This window comes from Aulonocara stuartgranti (genome assembly GCF_965226115.1).
Source record: "Aulonocara stuartgranti genome assembly, chromosome: 20".
NCBI classification, from domain to species: domain Eukaryota; kingdom Metazoa; phylum Chordata; class Actinopteri; order Cichliformes; family Cichlidae; genus Aulonocara; species Aulonocara stuartgranti.
The window spans coordinates 1,533,098-1,550,568 of NC_138956.1; the positions used below are offsets into that span (position 1 = coordinate 1,533,098).

The following is a 17,471-nucleotide window of genomic DNA, read 5'->3' on the forward strand; positions in this document are numbered from 1 at the left end:
GGTCCTTCACTCCAGTGTACCAAGCCTATTTTTCACAGTAGTTGCAAGAGGAAGTATATCGTAGTTCTGAGGTTTAGTCTGAAGGACTAGGTAAAGGAGTAAGGTTCTTTAAAACTGGTGTCAACTTGGGTTTAATGTTTAACTTACTCTTCAGTTTTATTCATATTTATTACACAGCACCAAATCATAACAACAGTTGCCTCCAGGCGTGTGTTATGTGTTACATTGTCCACCAAAACTACCTAAAAACATGTAACAACTGCCAAAATGCATATAATAGTTAAAATGTGAAAGTGTAGCTTGATATGATTCCACACACAGCAGATTTTTCTATCATCAGTTCTTTACACATAGGCTCAAATGGACACTACACAGGCTTTAGGGTAGAGAACCGTGTGAGTTTAATATCCAGTCTGACTGCTAGAAAGCTGCAGGGCCGTGGTACATATCTGAAGACCAGAAACATGACAGTTACATGTAGATACATGTAAAAAGCACGACAGGCCATGCATTGGGCCAATTATCCATGTGCAGTTTTCTGAATAGATTTAGCTTGTGAGGCATCTTTACTCTATTTTGTGGGATCTATTTTTTCATTTTACTGTCTTTACATTTAAAACCATGTTGTTGTCTCTTATTTTTTTCATATTTAAAAGTGTGACATGACGCAAATGTGGGTTTTTTATATATATTTCTTTTCCAAACCAGCTTTCAGACGATCAAAACGCTCATAGATGAGCCTCAGAAGCGTAAAATTGGCAGCGCAAATGACTCAAACCTGCTAGATGGGGAAAGTAATTGCTGTGTACGTGTTCTGTTGGTCAGACTGCACGTGCTGGCTATCCAGACTTTTTTTTGACGCAGTGTCTCAAAGCATGCGTCTGTCTCTTCTCTACTCTAGATGCGTACAGATGCAGAGAAGAGATCTCTAGTGGAGAGCGGCCTGTCCTGGGACTCCGATGATAACAAACCCAGCCGCAAGAGCCAGGGCAGCAGCATCTACGATACAGGAAGCCTCAAGTCCGAATCCGCTAATAAATGGAAGAAAACCCGGCCGCAAGGGGAGGGGCCGGAAGGTGGGAAGGGTGAGCTGAGAAAACCTCAAACCCTGGGTCAAGGAAATGTGTTGAAGAAAGGAAGAAACCCACCTGTGGGAGTCACTTCCCCAATCACACACACCTCTCAAACTGGGCTGAAAGTGGCAGGTGAGTGGCAAAACACAAATACTGTGTGTGAAAAGTCTAGAACATATAGTTTTACTTGAAATGTTTCTTAACCTGACACGTCTCTCAGGCTGTCTTTAAATAGTCCTTTCTCTCTCTCACTCACACAGTCACAGACACACTCTGTTTCTGTCACACACTTTCATCCACAGCTGCAGCCCACCCTCCGGGCCTTTAGAAAGTGGTGCCATGTATCAAACACCCATCACCACCCACACCCTTGCTGCCTGCCAGCCAGTGACTAACACACACACCACACACTGACCAGCAGTGTTTTTCTTCCTATAGCTTCTTCCTAGCCAAGCGTTATTTTTGTGTTGAACAGAGATAATTTATAGTGCTAAAATAAGGGCCTTTATAAGAGCGCGTGTGCTTCTAATAATGTGTGCTGTGAGTGCAGCCATGACTGAGATTGTGCCAGCCTTAAAGACTGTCACCCATCACACTTAACACACACTCGCACAGAAAGAGCACAATGGTAGGGATTGTGCAGCTGCCTTTTGGGCACACCATCTGTGTGTTGTTTATGTATGCACACGCATGCACACGCACAGACTTGCACACATATAGACAACCGAAACAGCAGGATATTAGTTGCGGTGTTATGTGCCAGTCCAGATAGCCAGGGGTCTGTGTAAACAGTCCTGTTTCTGTGGAACGGTGGTGCGTTTGCACTGCCAGCTGTTGAAATGACAGATGTGTTGAACTCGCCTGTGATCTTTGTGCCAGGCTGTTATTGTTATCGATGTCAGCAGTATGAATCTGCTATCTGCTCGATGCGCCACCGAGTGTGAGGCTGTAATAAATCAGGCGGTGAAGTCGAACAAAAACAGATTTGGAAAAAAAAAGTTTGTTGTTGCTTGTCGGTGTGCGGAGAAGCTCCGGGGTTTAGTCACATGACAAGCAGTCATTCTTAGAGTTTCACAGAGCGCAGTCTATCGCTGAGGCTAGGAGGGTGCTGTGCGTCACGGTGTGTGCGCCCCGTTTGTTATGCGTCTGCATTTTTGTGGAATTGTAGGAGACGCAGAGTGTGTGACTCTGAAGAAGCGACAGCATGTTGGGATGAGCAGTGTGATGCACTATCTCTGTCTCCTCCATGTGTCTGTGTACAGCACAGACCATACTTTTAGTAAGTGCAGAAGATAAAACAGCAGCTAAAGATCATTTTAAGTGTCATTTCAGCTGCTGATTATTTGTATGAGACAGTTGTAAGCAAATAGTTCAGAGAGGGTCTAATTTGACCTACAATTTGTCAGTGACCTACCCGTGTTATCCATAAAACTGACGTCATATCACATGTGCTCTGTTCGCTCCCGTTCTCTCATATTGCACTTTTGCAGGAGCTACTTCTCAGAAAGTAAACATCTCCTTTACTGTGTCATCTCTAAAAATAAGGCGGTGCGTTGAAACTGTGAAGTGCTCACAGATGAAGTTGTGAATTGTCTCCGCATGACTGATATAGAAATGAAGACTTTATTAGTGGAGCCCTGGAGCCTCGGTTCGCTCACAAAGGGCATCTTCTCTGTTGTCCTTGTGAGTTATGGTGTACCAGGATCTCACAGTAAGCAAAATGATTTTTTTTAAAGTCTGAGCACGCTGCATATTTTCAAGTGTTCGTCATTATGTTATCGCTGAGCTGTGGACAGGTTGTATGTCTTTTTCCCTCTGTCACAGGAGACAAACTACAGCTAACGTTCGCCAGCCTCTTACGCACACACAAATAACTACTGATACTGTATCTTAACAACAACATATACGTGGCCACACATGGTCTCGGTGTTATGACTGATGAGAGATGATTTCAGCAGATTTTTCAAGTCTTGCAAAAAAAAGTGGTGAGTCCCGGGAGACTGGTATTATTGACAAATAAGAGTATTAGGGTGGGTTTCCATACGTAGCGAGCGCAGCATAGATACAATCTTTCCCCTTTACCAAAGTGGCATTCAGCAGAAGAAGGAGCATTTACACGTGAGCCACTTTCCTTTAAGAGCCAGAGAAGCCAGTTTTTGATGATTTATTGAAAAAGGTTTCTCTGTCTGCCAGTCGCTCTGAATTTGAGCGTTGTGCTCACATCTCCATATCTTCAGACATGTTGGCCTCTTGTGCTGAGAAACGCAGTGATTCATCACCTCTCCTACGCGCTTACCGTGTGAAGCCGTGAGCTTCACTGTCTCTACAAGCCCGTGTCGGTAAATCAGGCTTCATTTGTGTCACAATTAATACAATTACCTGAGTTTTGTCGGTGTGTCTCAATGCCAACAGTGTGTGTTTCTTCAGCCCAGTGTTCATGGAACAGGCTACGATGCGGTGACACAAAGGATTGAGCTTTTGATTTGACATGTAAACCCAATTTTCACTTATATGAAATAACCCAGTGCTTTCTGCGAGATCCAATCACTAAGAACTGCAAGTGTGTGTGTGTGTGTGTGTGTGTGTGTGTGTGTGTGTCTGTCTTTTGCGGGTTTATAAATACTCTTAAGTGTCTCCAGATGTCCCCAGGCAGCATGCCGGTAGGTCTCATTCAACAGCGGTTCTTTGACTCTGTTAATGCCTTGTATATAAACCTCACATAACTACTCCCATCAGATGCACATTAAGAGAGTGTTGGTAGTGCGGACTTGTGTGGGTGGTGCATGCAGTGCACATGTGTAATAGACTTTTATTCTCTTAATAACTTCCAAACAAGTCCGTTTAATTTGCCAACTGGGACGTGTTCAAATGGGGGACCCTGTTTCACTAAGTTGCCTCACCTTTCCCCAGTGAGCCTCCAACATGGGGGAAATTCAGTCGTGTTGGCTGTTTGATGCAGTTTAGTGCCTGCAGACATGCTTCATGAACGTGAACAACCATGCTGCACGTGTTCATTTTGCCACTCTACAGCTGTGACGTCACTGTTCACTGACTGGAAAGCTTAAAAAACTTGCTGGAAGAAGGAAACTTTTTCAGTTCATCAGGATGGAAAAGAGGAGTAACTGCCTGATAACAGCACATGTGAGGGTTAAGCTGGCTGTGAGTCTGGTCTACAAACTGTCTCCTTGCTCAGACAGGGATTTATTTTTATCAGCTGACAGTCAGACATCGTAGGTGTGTAGATAAGATATTGTCTCCTAATGTGGCGTGCTTAGTTTCAGTCATCATTTCACACTACTTAACTCTGTTCAAGCTGCTCATCAGGGTTTTTTCTTTTCTGCTTTAGGTACCGTGAAGTCTGATGGGAAGCCCATGGATAAGTCCCGTTTAGCAGTGAAGACTTCAAGTCTTCAGCGCTCCTCCTCTGATGCTGGTAAAGACCATCGAAATGGCACCGGAGCTGCTGAGCAGCGTAAACCTCCATCCGGCCTGGTCAGGCCCTCCACTGGTGGAAACTTTGGCTTCAAGAAACCAGCAGCAGCTACCAGTAATAGCACAAACAACTCAAGTCCGCCCAGTGTAACAAGTGCAGTTAGCAGCGGCATACCCAGCGGTTCTGCAACTGTAGGGAAAATTCCCAAAACGTCAGGTATCCCTGTGAAGCCAGGTGCTGGTGGTGGAGGACGAAAGACAAGTCTCGATGTTTCGAGCAGCGATCAGAGTGGTTTCCTGTCTCCAAATGCCAGAACGTCTCTGCAGTACCGCTCTCTGCCCCGCCCCGCAAAAACGAGCACCCTGACTCTAACACGGCCGAGCTCAGCTCGCCCGGTGAGCACCACCATGGACACCGGCTCTGGACTCATCAAACCCTCCGTTGCAGCATCACAGGGCTCAAGGCTCAAAGAGCCAGGCTCTGGACACGGTTCTGGAACAGGACTGAGTAAACCAGGAGGACGTGGCATCCCCAGTCCTGTCAATCAAACAGACAGAGAGAAGGAGAAGGAGAGAGCCAAAGCTAAAGCTGTGGTTTCTGACTCTGAGTGTGGGGGAGGGTCAATGAAGGGAAGTCCTGCTCAGACCCCATCAGAGAACGGAGGGAAAGTACAAGGGCTGAGGCCCCCCAGCAGCAGCAAGGGCATGGATCTCCCATCTCCCAGCACACACAGGTATCAAAACTCATTAGCTTCCATTTCCACATAAACAGACGATCACATCTAAAATACACACTTGCTTCAACATTGTCTTTCTCTGTCTTCAGGTTGTCTGGAGTGCGTAGCCTGGCAAAGCCTCCATCGATGGCTCAGCTCGACAAGCTGAACTCAAACAGCCTGGACACTGAGGTTCGGGACACTTTGCCTCCTAAGATTCCTCCTTACTCTAAGCTTCAAGACCTCTCTGGTTCAGCAGGCAACTCCACTAGTTCTTGCCTGACCCCCAGCCCTGCCCCTGTACTAAATGTGAACTCTTCAGCCTGCTTTTCCAGTTCTGGCATAGGTTTGGGTCCCAGGCAGGTCACTTCCCTCGGGGTAGAAAGCAATGAAGGGAGAACCTCTCCCCTGCTCTACCCTCGGATGTCTGGGCTGCATCGTAGCTTGGAGTCTCTGCCACTTCAGATGAGCCTGGCCCCAGAGCCCCAGGAGAGAGAGGAGTATAAAGGGGGGGAGAATTTGACGAGAGGCTACACCACCTTAGAGTCCCGAGTCAAAGATAGACACGATGACAGCGGCCAGCCCTCTAGCTGGACACCCGGAAGTAAAGTCTCACTGACTCCCACAGACAGGTCAGTTCAGTTCTACTCAAATACGATCCATAATGCTGCACACACTGCATATTCAGCCGAGTCTATCCCAGGGTTTAAATAGAGGGCAACCGAGTAGCTCCACCTTTTGGTCAGTTGAGGAAGTGCACCAACTTTATTCACTGCTCAGGAAAGCAGAAGGGAAGAGCTTTGATAATCTGCAGTTTCCCCCCAGAATCGAGCAACCAGGTAGATGTCATACAGACAACGGGCATTTATAAAAACCAAGAACAACATGACGAGGAGATCCTTAAAAATATTGAAAATATTTAGCAATGCTTGCTTAATCATCCTGGATGATGAGTGCTGATGGTGATGATGAGTTTTAAACTAGCCCTCTCTGCAGGAGCCCTGTGTGGATATGAGAACAACACAACATTAGCTCTAAAACGAATCGTTCTGAATGCGATGTTGAATATGACAAATTTAGAGCCCTAAAGTCTGCCTGATAATTTGTCCCCTTTCTTAATGAGAAGGATAAAAATGTGTTTTTCTTAAACTCAGCCAACAAATAAAGCAAACAGTGCACACACACAGACACACACTAAAGCAGAGAGAGATATGCTGAGGCTTGCTGGGCTGTTATTACTGCAGGGCTGTTATCAGTGTTGTACTAGCCCTACTGACTGAAGTCATAATTACTAGCTGACGCTGCCCATCTTCCAGTCTTACTGCGTTTCTTTGTGCCTGCTGTCTGTGCTTGAGACTCTAATAACTCCCTGCACTAGTGATTAATTAATGACACTGTTTAATCTCCACAGCTCTCAGAGAGACAGAAACACGCTGCCAAAGAAAGGTTTAAGGTAAGTAGTTCCACACACAAACTTTAAATGTGTGTTTTTTGTTAAAATTGCACGCACAAACACAGAGATTGATTGATAAGATGCCCTTTGTGTGGCAGATTATGTGGATCTTGCCCACAGCTCTATGAAACATCATTCCTGCTGCTCATTTCCCTCTCAATGAGCCCTGCCAGGAGCATTTTGTGTGTTTTGGTCGTCGAGATATTCAGCTGACTTTTACCACTGCCAACACTGACTTGGTCCATTAAACTGTAGTTTCAGCAGTGCCTCCCAGATCGAGGAGGATGGGAAGGAGAAAGGAGAGAGGAGGCACTCTCATACTATTCTCAGTATGACCGACTCGCTCGCTCTTCCACTGCTGTCGTCACCCACCTCCCTGCCCCGAACCTCAAAGACCAGCATGGGTGCGTAGATACACAAGCACACACACTATGATGGCAAATGATAAATGCTGACACGCATACATTTGTTTGATGTGTATTGCAGAGCATTGGTAACTCTATTTCTTATAACAGTGCCGAGCCCGGTGGGCGGCCCGCCGAGGATGACTCGATCCAACAGCATCCCGACACACGATGCCTCTATGGAGCTGTACGGGGCATCGCCTCTGGGCAGCACGGTGTCACTGGCTGAACGTCCCCGCAGCATGGGAATGGTTCGCTCCGGATCCTTCAGGGACAGGGAGTCGAATGAAGATGGTGATTTTTTCTGAACGTTTTTGTCATCTGATAAGTAGGATCTGTTTGACTTCATCTCAACTCTAATGGATTTGTTTTTCTTTGTGTGTGTGTTACTCTTATTTATGCTCAGTTCATGGCTCTGTACTCTCCTTGGCCTCCAACTCATCAAGCTACTCTTCGGTGAGTTTGGGCAGCATGCAGACTCAGGTAGCTACAGCTCAGCGTATGCTGTATGTGTGGATGTATGTTGGTGCAATGACGCTTTCCTCTTATTTCACGCTTTAAACACTTGAAACTGCAGCCTGTACCTTATTAGGCCCCACTCCTCTCGTCTGTGTCTTTGCTAACATCTTTACTCTTATCCCCTATGCTGTCCAAGGCTGAGGAAAGGATCCAGGGAGAGGTAAGTGTTTTCTGCCCAGCTCTTTCTACTCAGCTGGTTTTTTCCCCCTTTCCCATCCACTCTCATCCTTGTTGTCTGTGGGAGAACAAGCCTGTCAGTCGTCATCTGCACCATCCACTCACTTGCATAATGTCCGGTTTAGTGGCCTCGGCCGTCTTATAATTGGAACATTCCTGCTTTTATTCACAGCAAATCCGCAAGCTGAGAAGAGAGCTGGAGTCATCGCAGGAGAAGGTTTCTAACTTAACGACACAGCTCACGTCAAACGTATGCACTTTCTGTCGATGCTGCTTTGCACAAAGCATGTTAAGCTTTTTTTTTTTTATTGCGAGACTTCCTTTTTGCATATCACACTACTCAAGTAATTGACCCTTTATAGAAAAGCGAACAGAGAGAGAACCTGTGTCATGTCGGTCATAGATCATCTCTCTGCACTTTCAGGATGTTTCTTATCTTTGCTGAGTCTAAGTAATGCTAATCTTCCCCTCTAAAAAGCCACTTAGCTTCACTACGCACACGTACACATGTGCCTCGCTCCTCCTCCTCCCTTGTTTCAATATAACTATCCAGTCAGCATTTTCAATGCGTCTGATTGCGGCAATAAAATGCAGGAATTATGCACCGCTTCATGCAGGAGACATCAATCAGTGCGTGTGCACACCCCCCCTTTTTTTCACATTGTTTGACCTTCTCATGTGAGGGCAGTGAATGTGCAGAACAGATGCGCGACACACAGCATGATTATGTGCTGGATTAATGACTGGGCTGAATCCATTATTTTACTGTGTTAATACATTCTGTAAAGGAGAATAGAAAGTAATTTTCTCTCCCTCCTCTGGGCTAAACTGGGTGTGTGTGAGGAGATTAGGGAGGAGGGGGATTTTGCACAGACGACATCCTGTTCAGCCTTTGTGCCTCATTCAGCCTTTTAGCACTTCTTATGCAGGGATAAAGGGTCAGACAAAATCCATTCAATCTGTCCCTCTATGCGTAATGTCTGCTTTAAACGATGCTCTGTCGAATCGGCCAATAAATAAATACCAGTTCATCTACACGTTGATGTCCTGATATAGAGAAATTTAAATGGAAAAATTGAGTTTAATCTAAATTGTTGTTTTTGTCTCTCGTCTTTTCTAAACAGGCAAACCTGGTGGCCGCCTTTGAGCAAAGTTTGGCACTGATGACAGCGCGGCTGCAGAGCCTGTCGCTAAGCCACGAACAGAAGGTAACATCCCAGCCCCGCTTTCAAGCACAAACAAACAAAAACCTGAGCTCCAGCTGCGTTTCACCACCGCAAATTTCTCACGAGCACTCGGCTAAGAGCTAATACGGAGGTGACTTTGATCGAATCCTGCAGTGGGAGCTGAATCTAGGTTAGAGGCCCCTGGCTGCAGTCCTGCAGGGTGGCTCGGTGTGAAAGGAGGAGGATCAGTGTGTTAAAAATCTCTAAAGGCTGAATGATAAGAAAGACTCAAACAGTTTGCATGTGCACCTAAAGTAAACATCGCATTCCTGCATTCTTCTGCCTTTGTGTGTTTTGGTGTAAAAGAATCGATCGGTGCCTGAGCTGTTTAGTGTGAGCATGCGTGTGCAGAGTCTTTCTCAGTGCTTCATGCCTTGCTGCTCCCTCTGAAAGCCCTGTCTAGACCACTCCAGGAAAGGTCTTTGTTGTTTGTGCCAGTGCACTGACCTGTGCAGTTCAGCCCAAAGCACAGACTCTTTAACCTTGAGGAGATGGGCCGGGCGGCTCTATTTAGAGTGGAGTGGCATCGATTTTAGCAGACAATGAGCGGCACTGTTGTTCTTGTCTTTTTGAACTTTTCACTTTGCATTGGTTTGAGTTGAAGTGCATTACTAAAAGCTCACTCCCACTACATAAATAACATATTCAGTTATTTAATGAAAGTATTCATGACTTTTAAATAAAAACCTTTTTCATTTATTACAGCACAAAATCCCCAGTTATAAAAAACAGTAAAATGAAAATGCAGCATTTTTTGGATGATAACTAGACGAGTACAAGCTATCACTCGGCTCGATTTTCAAAGCAGATACAAACAAGTGTTGCTCAAACCATTTATTTAATGTTTGTGCAGGACTCTGAGCTGATGGAGCTCCGGGAGACCATTGATGCTCTGAAGACCAGGAATGAAGAAGCCCAGGCTGTCATACACGGAGCCTTAAACAACCCAGATAACAGCAAAGGTCTGTAAACTATTCAGGTTATCCTTTTATCTCTCGCTCACTCCACAGCACTTTTATTCAATATTTTCTCTCTTTATTTTTTTCCAGATCTGTGTATCAGACGTCAGAACTCCTGTGAGAGCATCTCCAGTCTGAACAGTTTGACCAGCATGTCCAGCGTGGGCAGCTTGAAGGACCAAGATGCTAAGAAGAAGAAGAAAAAGAGCTGGGTAAGAGCTGTTTGCGAGGCTTTATGTTATTCTCACTGCATGGTCTGTGTCTGTTCTCCTTAATGAAAATGACAAAGCAGCGTGGATGAAGTATGACCAGTCTTTCCCTCCTTTGTGTTGTGCTATTCTGCTCTTTTAGGTCTTCGAGGTGAGTTCAGTCACTGTGTTTCTATAAAACCTCTATTAATTTCCTGTCATACAGCATGATGGACCATATAAAAGTGCAGCACAGTCCTCGAGTACCCTCCATCTCTGCTGATTGGCCTCCCACACCGCTGATTGGCTGCCTCATGTGACCATTTAATTTGAATAGATGGCCGTAATTCGGTTAGAGCGGCTGGCAGCAGAAATGATGTTCCGTAAGAAGCGAAGCGCTCAGGCTTAATCGAGTTTATTTAACGCATCTTTCAGTTATGTTTCTCCCCTGCTACATCATACTTTATCCTGTATTTTGTCCCTGTGTAAGAGAATACATGACTTTTTCTTTTACCATGTAACCCTCACTAAACCAGCTGCTAAATCTAAGTGCAGAAAACGGATTGGAGCTTGGACTCAGTGCAGAAAACGACTGAAAGTTCAAAGCAGTAGTTTGTCATTTTGGGGAAGGCTCTTTGTTTTTGATTAACACCAGCTGCTTGGTTTAAAACAAAGGTACAAATATTCTGCTCTGTGAGATTTACAAATGCACATGATGATATCTCGTTTATTCATTCTATATAAAATGAAACTATACTTGACAGATTGGGGGTTTTGGCTTTTATCTGCAGTGAAAAATGACAAACTATTCCTTTATTTTTTATACTCTTTGTACTTAGCATGTGTCACATTAACAGTTCTAACTATTCCCTCTTTTTTTTCTTTCCAGTTATGAATGCAGTCATGTGAAGTCATCGTTTGACTGTTTTATATCGGTTTATCTCTTCTGTTTCTATGTAGCTGAGGAGCTCCTTCAACAAAGCATTCAGCATTAAGAAAGGCTCCAAAACATACTCTGACATTGAGGAAATTGCCACCCCCGACTCCTCAGCTCCTAACTCTCCCAAGATGCCTCATGAAGGGGGAGAAGGAGGAGACGGCATGCTGCCTTCCCTGAAAACCTCAGCTTCAGCCACCTCCTCTGTGTGAGTACACAACACCTACTCCACCGCACAGCTCAGCAGTGCAGTTTTCGTCTATGAAAATTTCTTATAAGGGCTCCTTGGCTTTTTCCAGGATCATGGAAAGTACAGAAGAGGGAGACGGCGAGGAAAGCGCCGTATCAGAGTTGCGCTCAGAGCTCTGGGTGAAAGAGAGGGAACTGACAGATATTCGACTTGAAGCCTTAGACTCTGCACATCAGCTTGAGCAGCTCCGAGAAGCCATGAAAAACATGCAGGTTTGTTTTGCCTACTGCACGTGTCTTTGTTCAGTTACCTGCAAAGCTGTTATTACAATTTAAAGCTTTATGCTCATGTTTCAGTCGACGGTGGAGAACCTGAAGGCAGAAAATGTCAATTTAAAAACAGGAACCCAGCATCACCTCCCTGCCTCTGGCCCCACCTCCTCCACATCCCAGCCTTCAGGCCTGGCGTCCCTCCTGGGGCCCTCTCTGAGGCAGCCAATGAGCATGTCCCTCACCAAATCCTTCAGCCTTAGTCTGAATGATTGTAAAGATCCAGGTCAGAGACTAACAAAGCCTTAAAAACAATGTTTACCTCATAAAGAAGTGCAGCGTGCATCTCCTCCTCATTTCCTCCTCTCTTGCAGAAGCGTCTCAAGGTGACACGCTGAGCGTGTCTTCTCAGCGTGAAGAAGTGTGTGCACGTCTGCTGGTCCGTATCGGAGACCAAACAGAGGTAGACGTGGAACACTTTTATTACTCACAATGTCCGATAATGTCAAGAGCTTTAACTGGACACTCTGGAAATTAAGCGTCTGTTTCTTCTCTGCAGGACAAACAGCAGCAGGAGTACTACCTTGGCTCAGTGCTGATTAATGCGAGGACTGACTGGCCTTGTCTGGACTCCCTCATAGCCGAGACCTTCAAAGTAAGTCTTGTAAATCTGGTCTCCTTTTTTATTGAGTGGACATTTGTGGTTCAGTAGCCAGTGGCGTGTCTAGAAAATGTTTGTTGGGGGGGCCAGGTAGGGGCACAGATTTGGAGAAGGGTGGCAGATGTAATTGGCAGATAATGTTTAAAAAAAATTCTACCAACCGTTAACCATAATTCAATAACCCTGTAAACCTAATAACCGAATGCGCTTTTAACTCTTATTAGAATGAGATTTTAACCACTACGGTGCAAAGTTTTTAGATACTGCGTTGATAAAGTACAAGAGATACAATCAGTGCTTTGTCAGTGTTTACTCAGTATTCAAGGACAGCAATATTTGCATAGTATTTTTACTGACATATAGTGCACATATGTTTTGGGCAAAAACATTTTTTAATATTAAAATACGAACATTTGTAACAAACAATTGACAAATTAGCCAATGCCAATGCAAAACTTTATCTGCCTGTTAAAAAAAAGAAGATAATCTTCTCACAAACTGGTGTTTGATTTTGAAACAGGAAAAAAGTGGAGAAACAACTGAAAAGACTAATATTTGAATAAAACCTGAAAGCAAGTAAATACTTTCTATGCTGCCTTATGGTAAACTTTGGTAATATTGATAAAGAACAGCACTGGCTGACGATGAAATACAGTCAGCTGGCATGGTGACACTGCCAGTATTAACCTGCAGGGCTGGACTGGGACAGAAAATCTGGCATTTTGACTACAGACCGGCCCACCAGGTATTAAAGCCATAAAGCCTTTGACTGAAAACAAACCCTGTGGTGACAGTGATGTACAGTCTTGTTGGTATATGTATGATTTCTATACATTTTACGTCAGATAAAAACTTTGGTTGTAAGATTCAGATAATTATTTAATAAAAGCTAGATATTTTAAATGAGAATAAGAAAGAAAAGTATTTCTTTGTGCCCCCTTTCCCTGTTTATGCCCTACCTGGCCCCCTGGCAAAAACTTCCTAGACCCGCCCCTGCACAGTTACCAGCTGTCAGCTACATAAAAAAGGATCCTGGTGTTATTTGTCTCTCAGAAACAGTTCATAACTTCAACTCATTCCTGTCACCTAAAAGGTAAACCTGTTTCTCCATCACCTGTTCAGCTCTGATGGTTCAGTAAGGACATCTCCTGGTTTCATCTTCATGTTTCCCTCTCACCACATATCCAAACTGACATCATGACCAGCAGCTTTACAGCTGTGGCTCCAGCAAACATCAGCTGATACTAGAAATTAATATTAAATAAATTCTAACAACAGCTGATCAGCTTAAACGTGCTGCTGTTGTTTAGCGCGACATCTGCTGGTTTCCTCTTTCTGGCGCAAAGTGAGTGATAAACAAACGAGAGAAAAGCCGATCAGCTGATCATTGATCAGTTTCATGATTGAAGTAGCAACAGGAGAGGGAGAGGGGAGAGAATGAGAGAAGAAGAGGCAGCTGTGCAACGTAAACACAGAATAACTCCAGCTTTGTGTCTTTTTCCATTCTAGCTAAAGTCCGGGACAAACTGCGTCTCTTCTCAGCTCAATACGAAACGTGTAATATTTTCTCTGAATGAGGGACCATCCCATTTTTTTAAGGAGCCGTTGGAAACTCTACTAACCTTATGAATAAAATAAAGTTCACTATCAGTAACATCACCCACCTAAAAACTCCATCAAGCTGGCTAGAACGCAGTATGAGTTATTGCAACTGACAGTAAAAAGTCAGCACAACGAAAATAAACTGCACCTAAACTTGGTTTATATCTGACCCAGATAGACTGCAGGTCATAACTTCTTACCTGAAGTTCAGTTCACCTGATACTCGGACTGGCGGCTGCTTCGGGTCTCTCCTCCTGCCTCCCCTTCCCTCATCCACCTGCTGGCCTCTGTGGAAGCCCCGCCATAGCCACCACCAAACAACGGAGTTATTTCTACACATCGACCTGCATCTGGCCAGCCCACCACCTGTCATTGTTCATGCCATTACAAAAAAAATTAAAAAAAAATAAGTCACCGGACATATGCCCGGTATACCCGATGGCCAGTCCAGCTATGTTAACCTGCAACTCCATACAGCAATGTTACGACTTAGATTACATCTTATAACTCATAACTCTTATGTTAGCTGCCCTCAGTAGCATACTGTCTGAAATATTCCACGGCTGCAATAATTCTTTAAGTGTTATTTTCTCCTTGGGATTCTAATTTCACCGAAGTTTACTAAACTCAACAAACTTAATATTACTTACCGGGACATTTATTCTGTCCTCATTTTCTTTCACCGAAAAATTGTTTCCTGCAGTGCCTCTTTCTGCTTGGCTCTCCTACCTTTGCTAACTTGATGCACATAGCGCAGAAGCCGATGCTGCATTCACTTACACTCGGATATCTGAGCTTCACCGTGAAAACATAATCGTACATTTGATTGAATTTTATTGTTTTACCTTTGGGGTGGCACCTGGGGTGGCCAGTCTGGTTGGGGGGGTGGCCTGTGCCCCCCAGGCCACCCCGCTGGACACGCCATTGTCAGTAGCCCGGCTGCGATTTGTTTGCTCAACCGTAAACTTTTAACTGTGATATATTTGTTCTTTGTTTAGGATTATTTAAGTCAAGTGGACCCGACAGCCAGCTTGGGTCTGACCAGTGACTCCCTGCACATGTACCAGTTTACCCAGGGCAGGCTGAGGGTGATTGGGGGGGACAAACCCCAAGGCTCACCTTATCGATGTCTTGGCAATGGTCCCGCTCGTATTTTTGTCACCTTGAAAGGTTAGCAGATATAAGTGCATTCAGTGCATTTTTTTTCCATGTCCTGTCTCCCCCCCCCCCCCCCCCTCTCACCAGCGGATGGCTGCCCCTCCCAGAGTTGGCTGGAGTGGAGTGGTCAGAGTTTTTCCTGTGCTCGTGCTTGCTTCACATGGAGTTTTTTGATTGTTTGGGTTTATTTGTATTGTTATCTTTGAATACAAAGCAGCTCGAGGTAAAAGTTGTTGCAATATTTGGACTATATGAATAAAAATGGAGCTGAAAACAGTTTGTTTTGCTTTGAAACGCTGTATTCAAAACTCTTATTGACGTCTATTTTCTTAAATGAATTACATGCAGCTTTTTAACTTTTACATGGTGCTAGTCTCCAGGAATCTTACACATATTTTGAGTGTAATCTGAGGCCTATTTTGTAAATGAAAATGGTTGGCTCGAGGGTCGTGGATGCCAGAGTGCTATTAAATAGCCACAAGACAAAAGCAGGACTTTGGGAATGTAATGAAAGCATGTGATGGTTTATCTGGGCCAGGGTTTGGCAACCCAAACCTTCACTGTGGTTCCTGCTTTGACAGAAAAAAGCTCCTCTTCTATTGTTAGGTTGGGGGGGCTAAAATGACTATTTTCATGTTGGTTAAGCCCCCCGAGACCTAGACCAACTGATGTAATTTAAGTACTGGATCTAGTATAAAATTAGACAGTTTAGTTATTCATAAATGCTACATACATCGTCTTGCTCATCCTCCCCTCTGTGTCTGAAACTCTTCAGGTCTCCGGGAAAAATGTGTTGACTCACTGGTGTTTGAGACCCTGATTCCTAAGCCCATGATGCTGCACTATATCAGCCTGCTGATGAAGCACAGGCGCCTTGTTCTGTCTGGGCCCAGCGGGACAGGAAAGACTTACCTAGCTCAGCGTCTGGCCCACTACCTCCTGCAGCGCAGCCGCACTGACTCGACTGAAGCCGGCCACGAGCCCGGTCTCCTGGGTCGCAGCCCTGCTATCACCTTCAACATGCACCGTCAATCACAGAAGGTAAAACCTGATTAAGGATTTTTGGTGGGTTTTTTTGTTTCTTATTCTTTCACAAGCAAGTATGAAAATATGTATTCACCTTTTAACAGGAGCTGCAGTTGTATTTGTCAGATCTAGCAAATCAAATTGACAGAGAGTGTGGAGGGGAACTTCCCCTGGTCGTTATCATCGATGATATTAGCGATTCAGCGGCCATCACTGAGCTTGTTAATGGAGCGCTCACCTGCAAGTATCACAAATGGTAAATGACTGAGAATTACTCTGTTTCACCAAAGAATTCAATAAGATTTGTTTAATCGAAGAGTAACAAGATTTTCTCTGTTGCTGTTTCAGTCCGTACATAATTGGAACGACCAATCAACCTGTGAAAATGACGTCTAACCATGGGCTGCACCTGAGCTTCAGGTAGGCAGAGGACTGGATGAAGCATACTCCGTGACCCTGTTTAACTCTTACGCAGAAAGTAAGTGTTTCTTGCATGTGGCCACAGGATGGTGATGTTCTCCAACAACGTAGAACCAGCAAATGGGTTTCTGCTGAGGTACTTGCACCGTAAAGCTGTAGAGGCTTACCAGGACCAGGAGCAGGACTTGGCACGCCACCAGGAGCTCCTCCAGGTTCTCGACTGGATCCCTCAGCTCTGGTACCATCTGCACGCCTTCCTGGAGAAACACAGCACTTCAGACTTCCTCATAGGTGAGATATTAGCAGACAGAGTGAGCAAAGTCCGACTTGGATACTTGGGAGAGAGTTGTTATGATAAAGACCTGTTAACAAAAAACCCTGCCTCCTCCAGGTCCCTGCTTTTTCCTGTCATGCCCAGTGTCAGTGGCGGAGTTCAGGCAGTGGTTCATTGACTTGTGGAACCACTCGATCATACCGTACTTGCAGGAAGGAGCCAAAGATGGCATTAAGGTGAACATGCACACATTTCCAAAATATAACAGTAGTGGAACAAACAATAACCCCCTCTATAACAACACTGTTTTCACTATGGACTTGTCTTCCTGTCAGGTCCATGGGCATAAATCAGTATGGGAGGATCCGGTCGAGTGGGTGAGAGGCACCCTCCCCTGGCCCAACGCACAGCAGGATCAGTCCAGGCTCTTTCACCTACCTCCTCCTAGCATAGGTCCACTCAGTGAGGAGAAGAAGCCTCCTAAAGACACACCTCCACCCAGCACACTGGAGTCAGACCCACTGGTGAGTGATTGTGTGGATGCCATAGGCATCCACACTATTGAGATCCTGTTTCTTTATTCTGCAAGTTGCTTCCGTACGTTTTTTGGACGTTAACTACTCCCTCAGTTTTCAGCCGATTTTCTCCGTTCAAACTTTAAAAAATTCTGCTGTTTCTGCTAATGGGTGCTTTGACTTTTGGTGCTCATAACTTCTATACTTTTTGAGATATTGAATTTTTTTTGCAATATTTTTTGCCCATTTCTGCCACATTATCAGCGGCCTCA

The 17,471-nt window shown here is 44.8% G+C and overlaps 1 protein-coding gene across 14 annotated transcripts in view; it reads left to right on the forward strand.

The window, feature by feature from the left end:
• The window catches only part of nav1a (neuron navigator 1a), a 98,183-nt gene that overhangs the window by 76,750 nt on the left and 3,962 nt on the right, over positions 1-17,471 (forward strand). For 11 of the 14 annotated variants that reach the window (XM_082518167.1, XM_082518169.1, XM_082518161.1 and 8 more), the window contains 23 exons: positions 902-1,205; positions 4,420-5,239; positions 5,332-5,853; positions 6,633-6,674; positions 6,930-7,078; positions 7,190-7,372; positions 7,485-7,561; positions 7,947-8,024; positions 8,899-8,982; positions 9,854-9,962; positions 10,050-10,171; positions 11,108-11,292; positions 11,384-11,546; positions 11,631-11,829; positions 11,918-12,006; positions 12,103-12,198; positions 14,805-14,976; positions 15,740-16,005; positions 16,095-16,246; positions 16,339-16,410; positions 16,496-16,701; positions 16,802-16,920; positions 17,020-17,208. In XM_082518167.1, the coding sequence (XP_082374293.1) occupies positions 902-1,205; positions 4,420-5,239; positions 5,332-5,853; positions 6,633-6,674; positions 6,930-7,078; positions 7,190-7,372; positions 7,485-7,561; positions 7,947-8,024; positions 8,899-8,982; positions 9,854-9,962; positions 10,050-10,171; positions 11,108-11,292; positions 11,384-11,546; positions 11,631-11,829; positions 11,918-12,006; positions 12,103-12,198; positions 14,805-14,976; positions 15,740-16,005; positions 16,095-16,246; positions 16,339-16,410; positions 16,496-16,701; positions 16,802-16,920; positions 17,020-17,208 (4,398 nt within the window). Of the gene's footprint in view, positions 1-901; positions 1,206-4,419; positions 5,240-5,331; positions 5,854-6,632; positions 6,675-6,929; positions 7,079-7,189; positions 7,373-7,484; positions 7,562-7,733; positions 7,758-7,946; positions 8,025-8,898; positions 8,983-9,853; positions 9,963-10,049; positions 10,172-11,107; positions 11,293-11,383; positions 11,547-11,630; positions 11,830-11,917; positions 12,007-12,102; positions 12,199-14,804; positions 14,977-15,739; positions 16,006-16,094; positions 16,247-16,338; positions 16,411-16,495; positions 16,702-16,801; positions 16,921-17,019; positions 17,209-17,471 lie in introns of all 14 variants that reach the window. The other 3 variants (XM_082518174.1, XM_082518162.1, XM_082518163.1) reach the window with 3 other exon arrangements.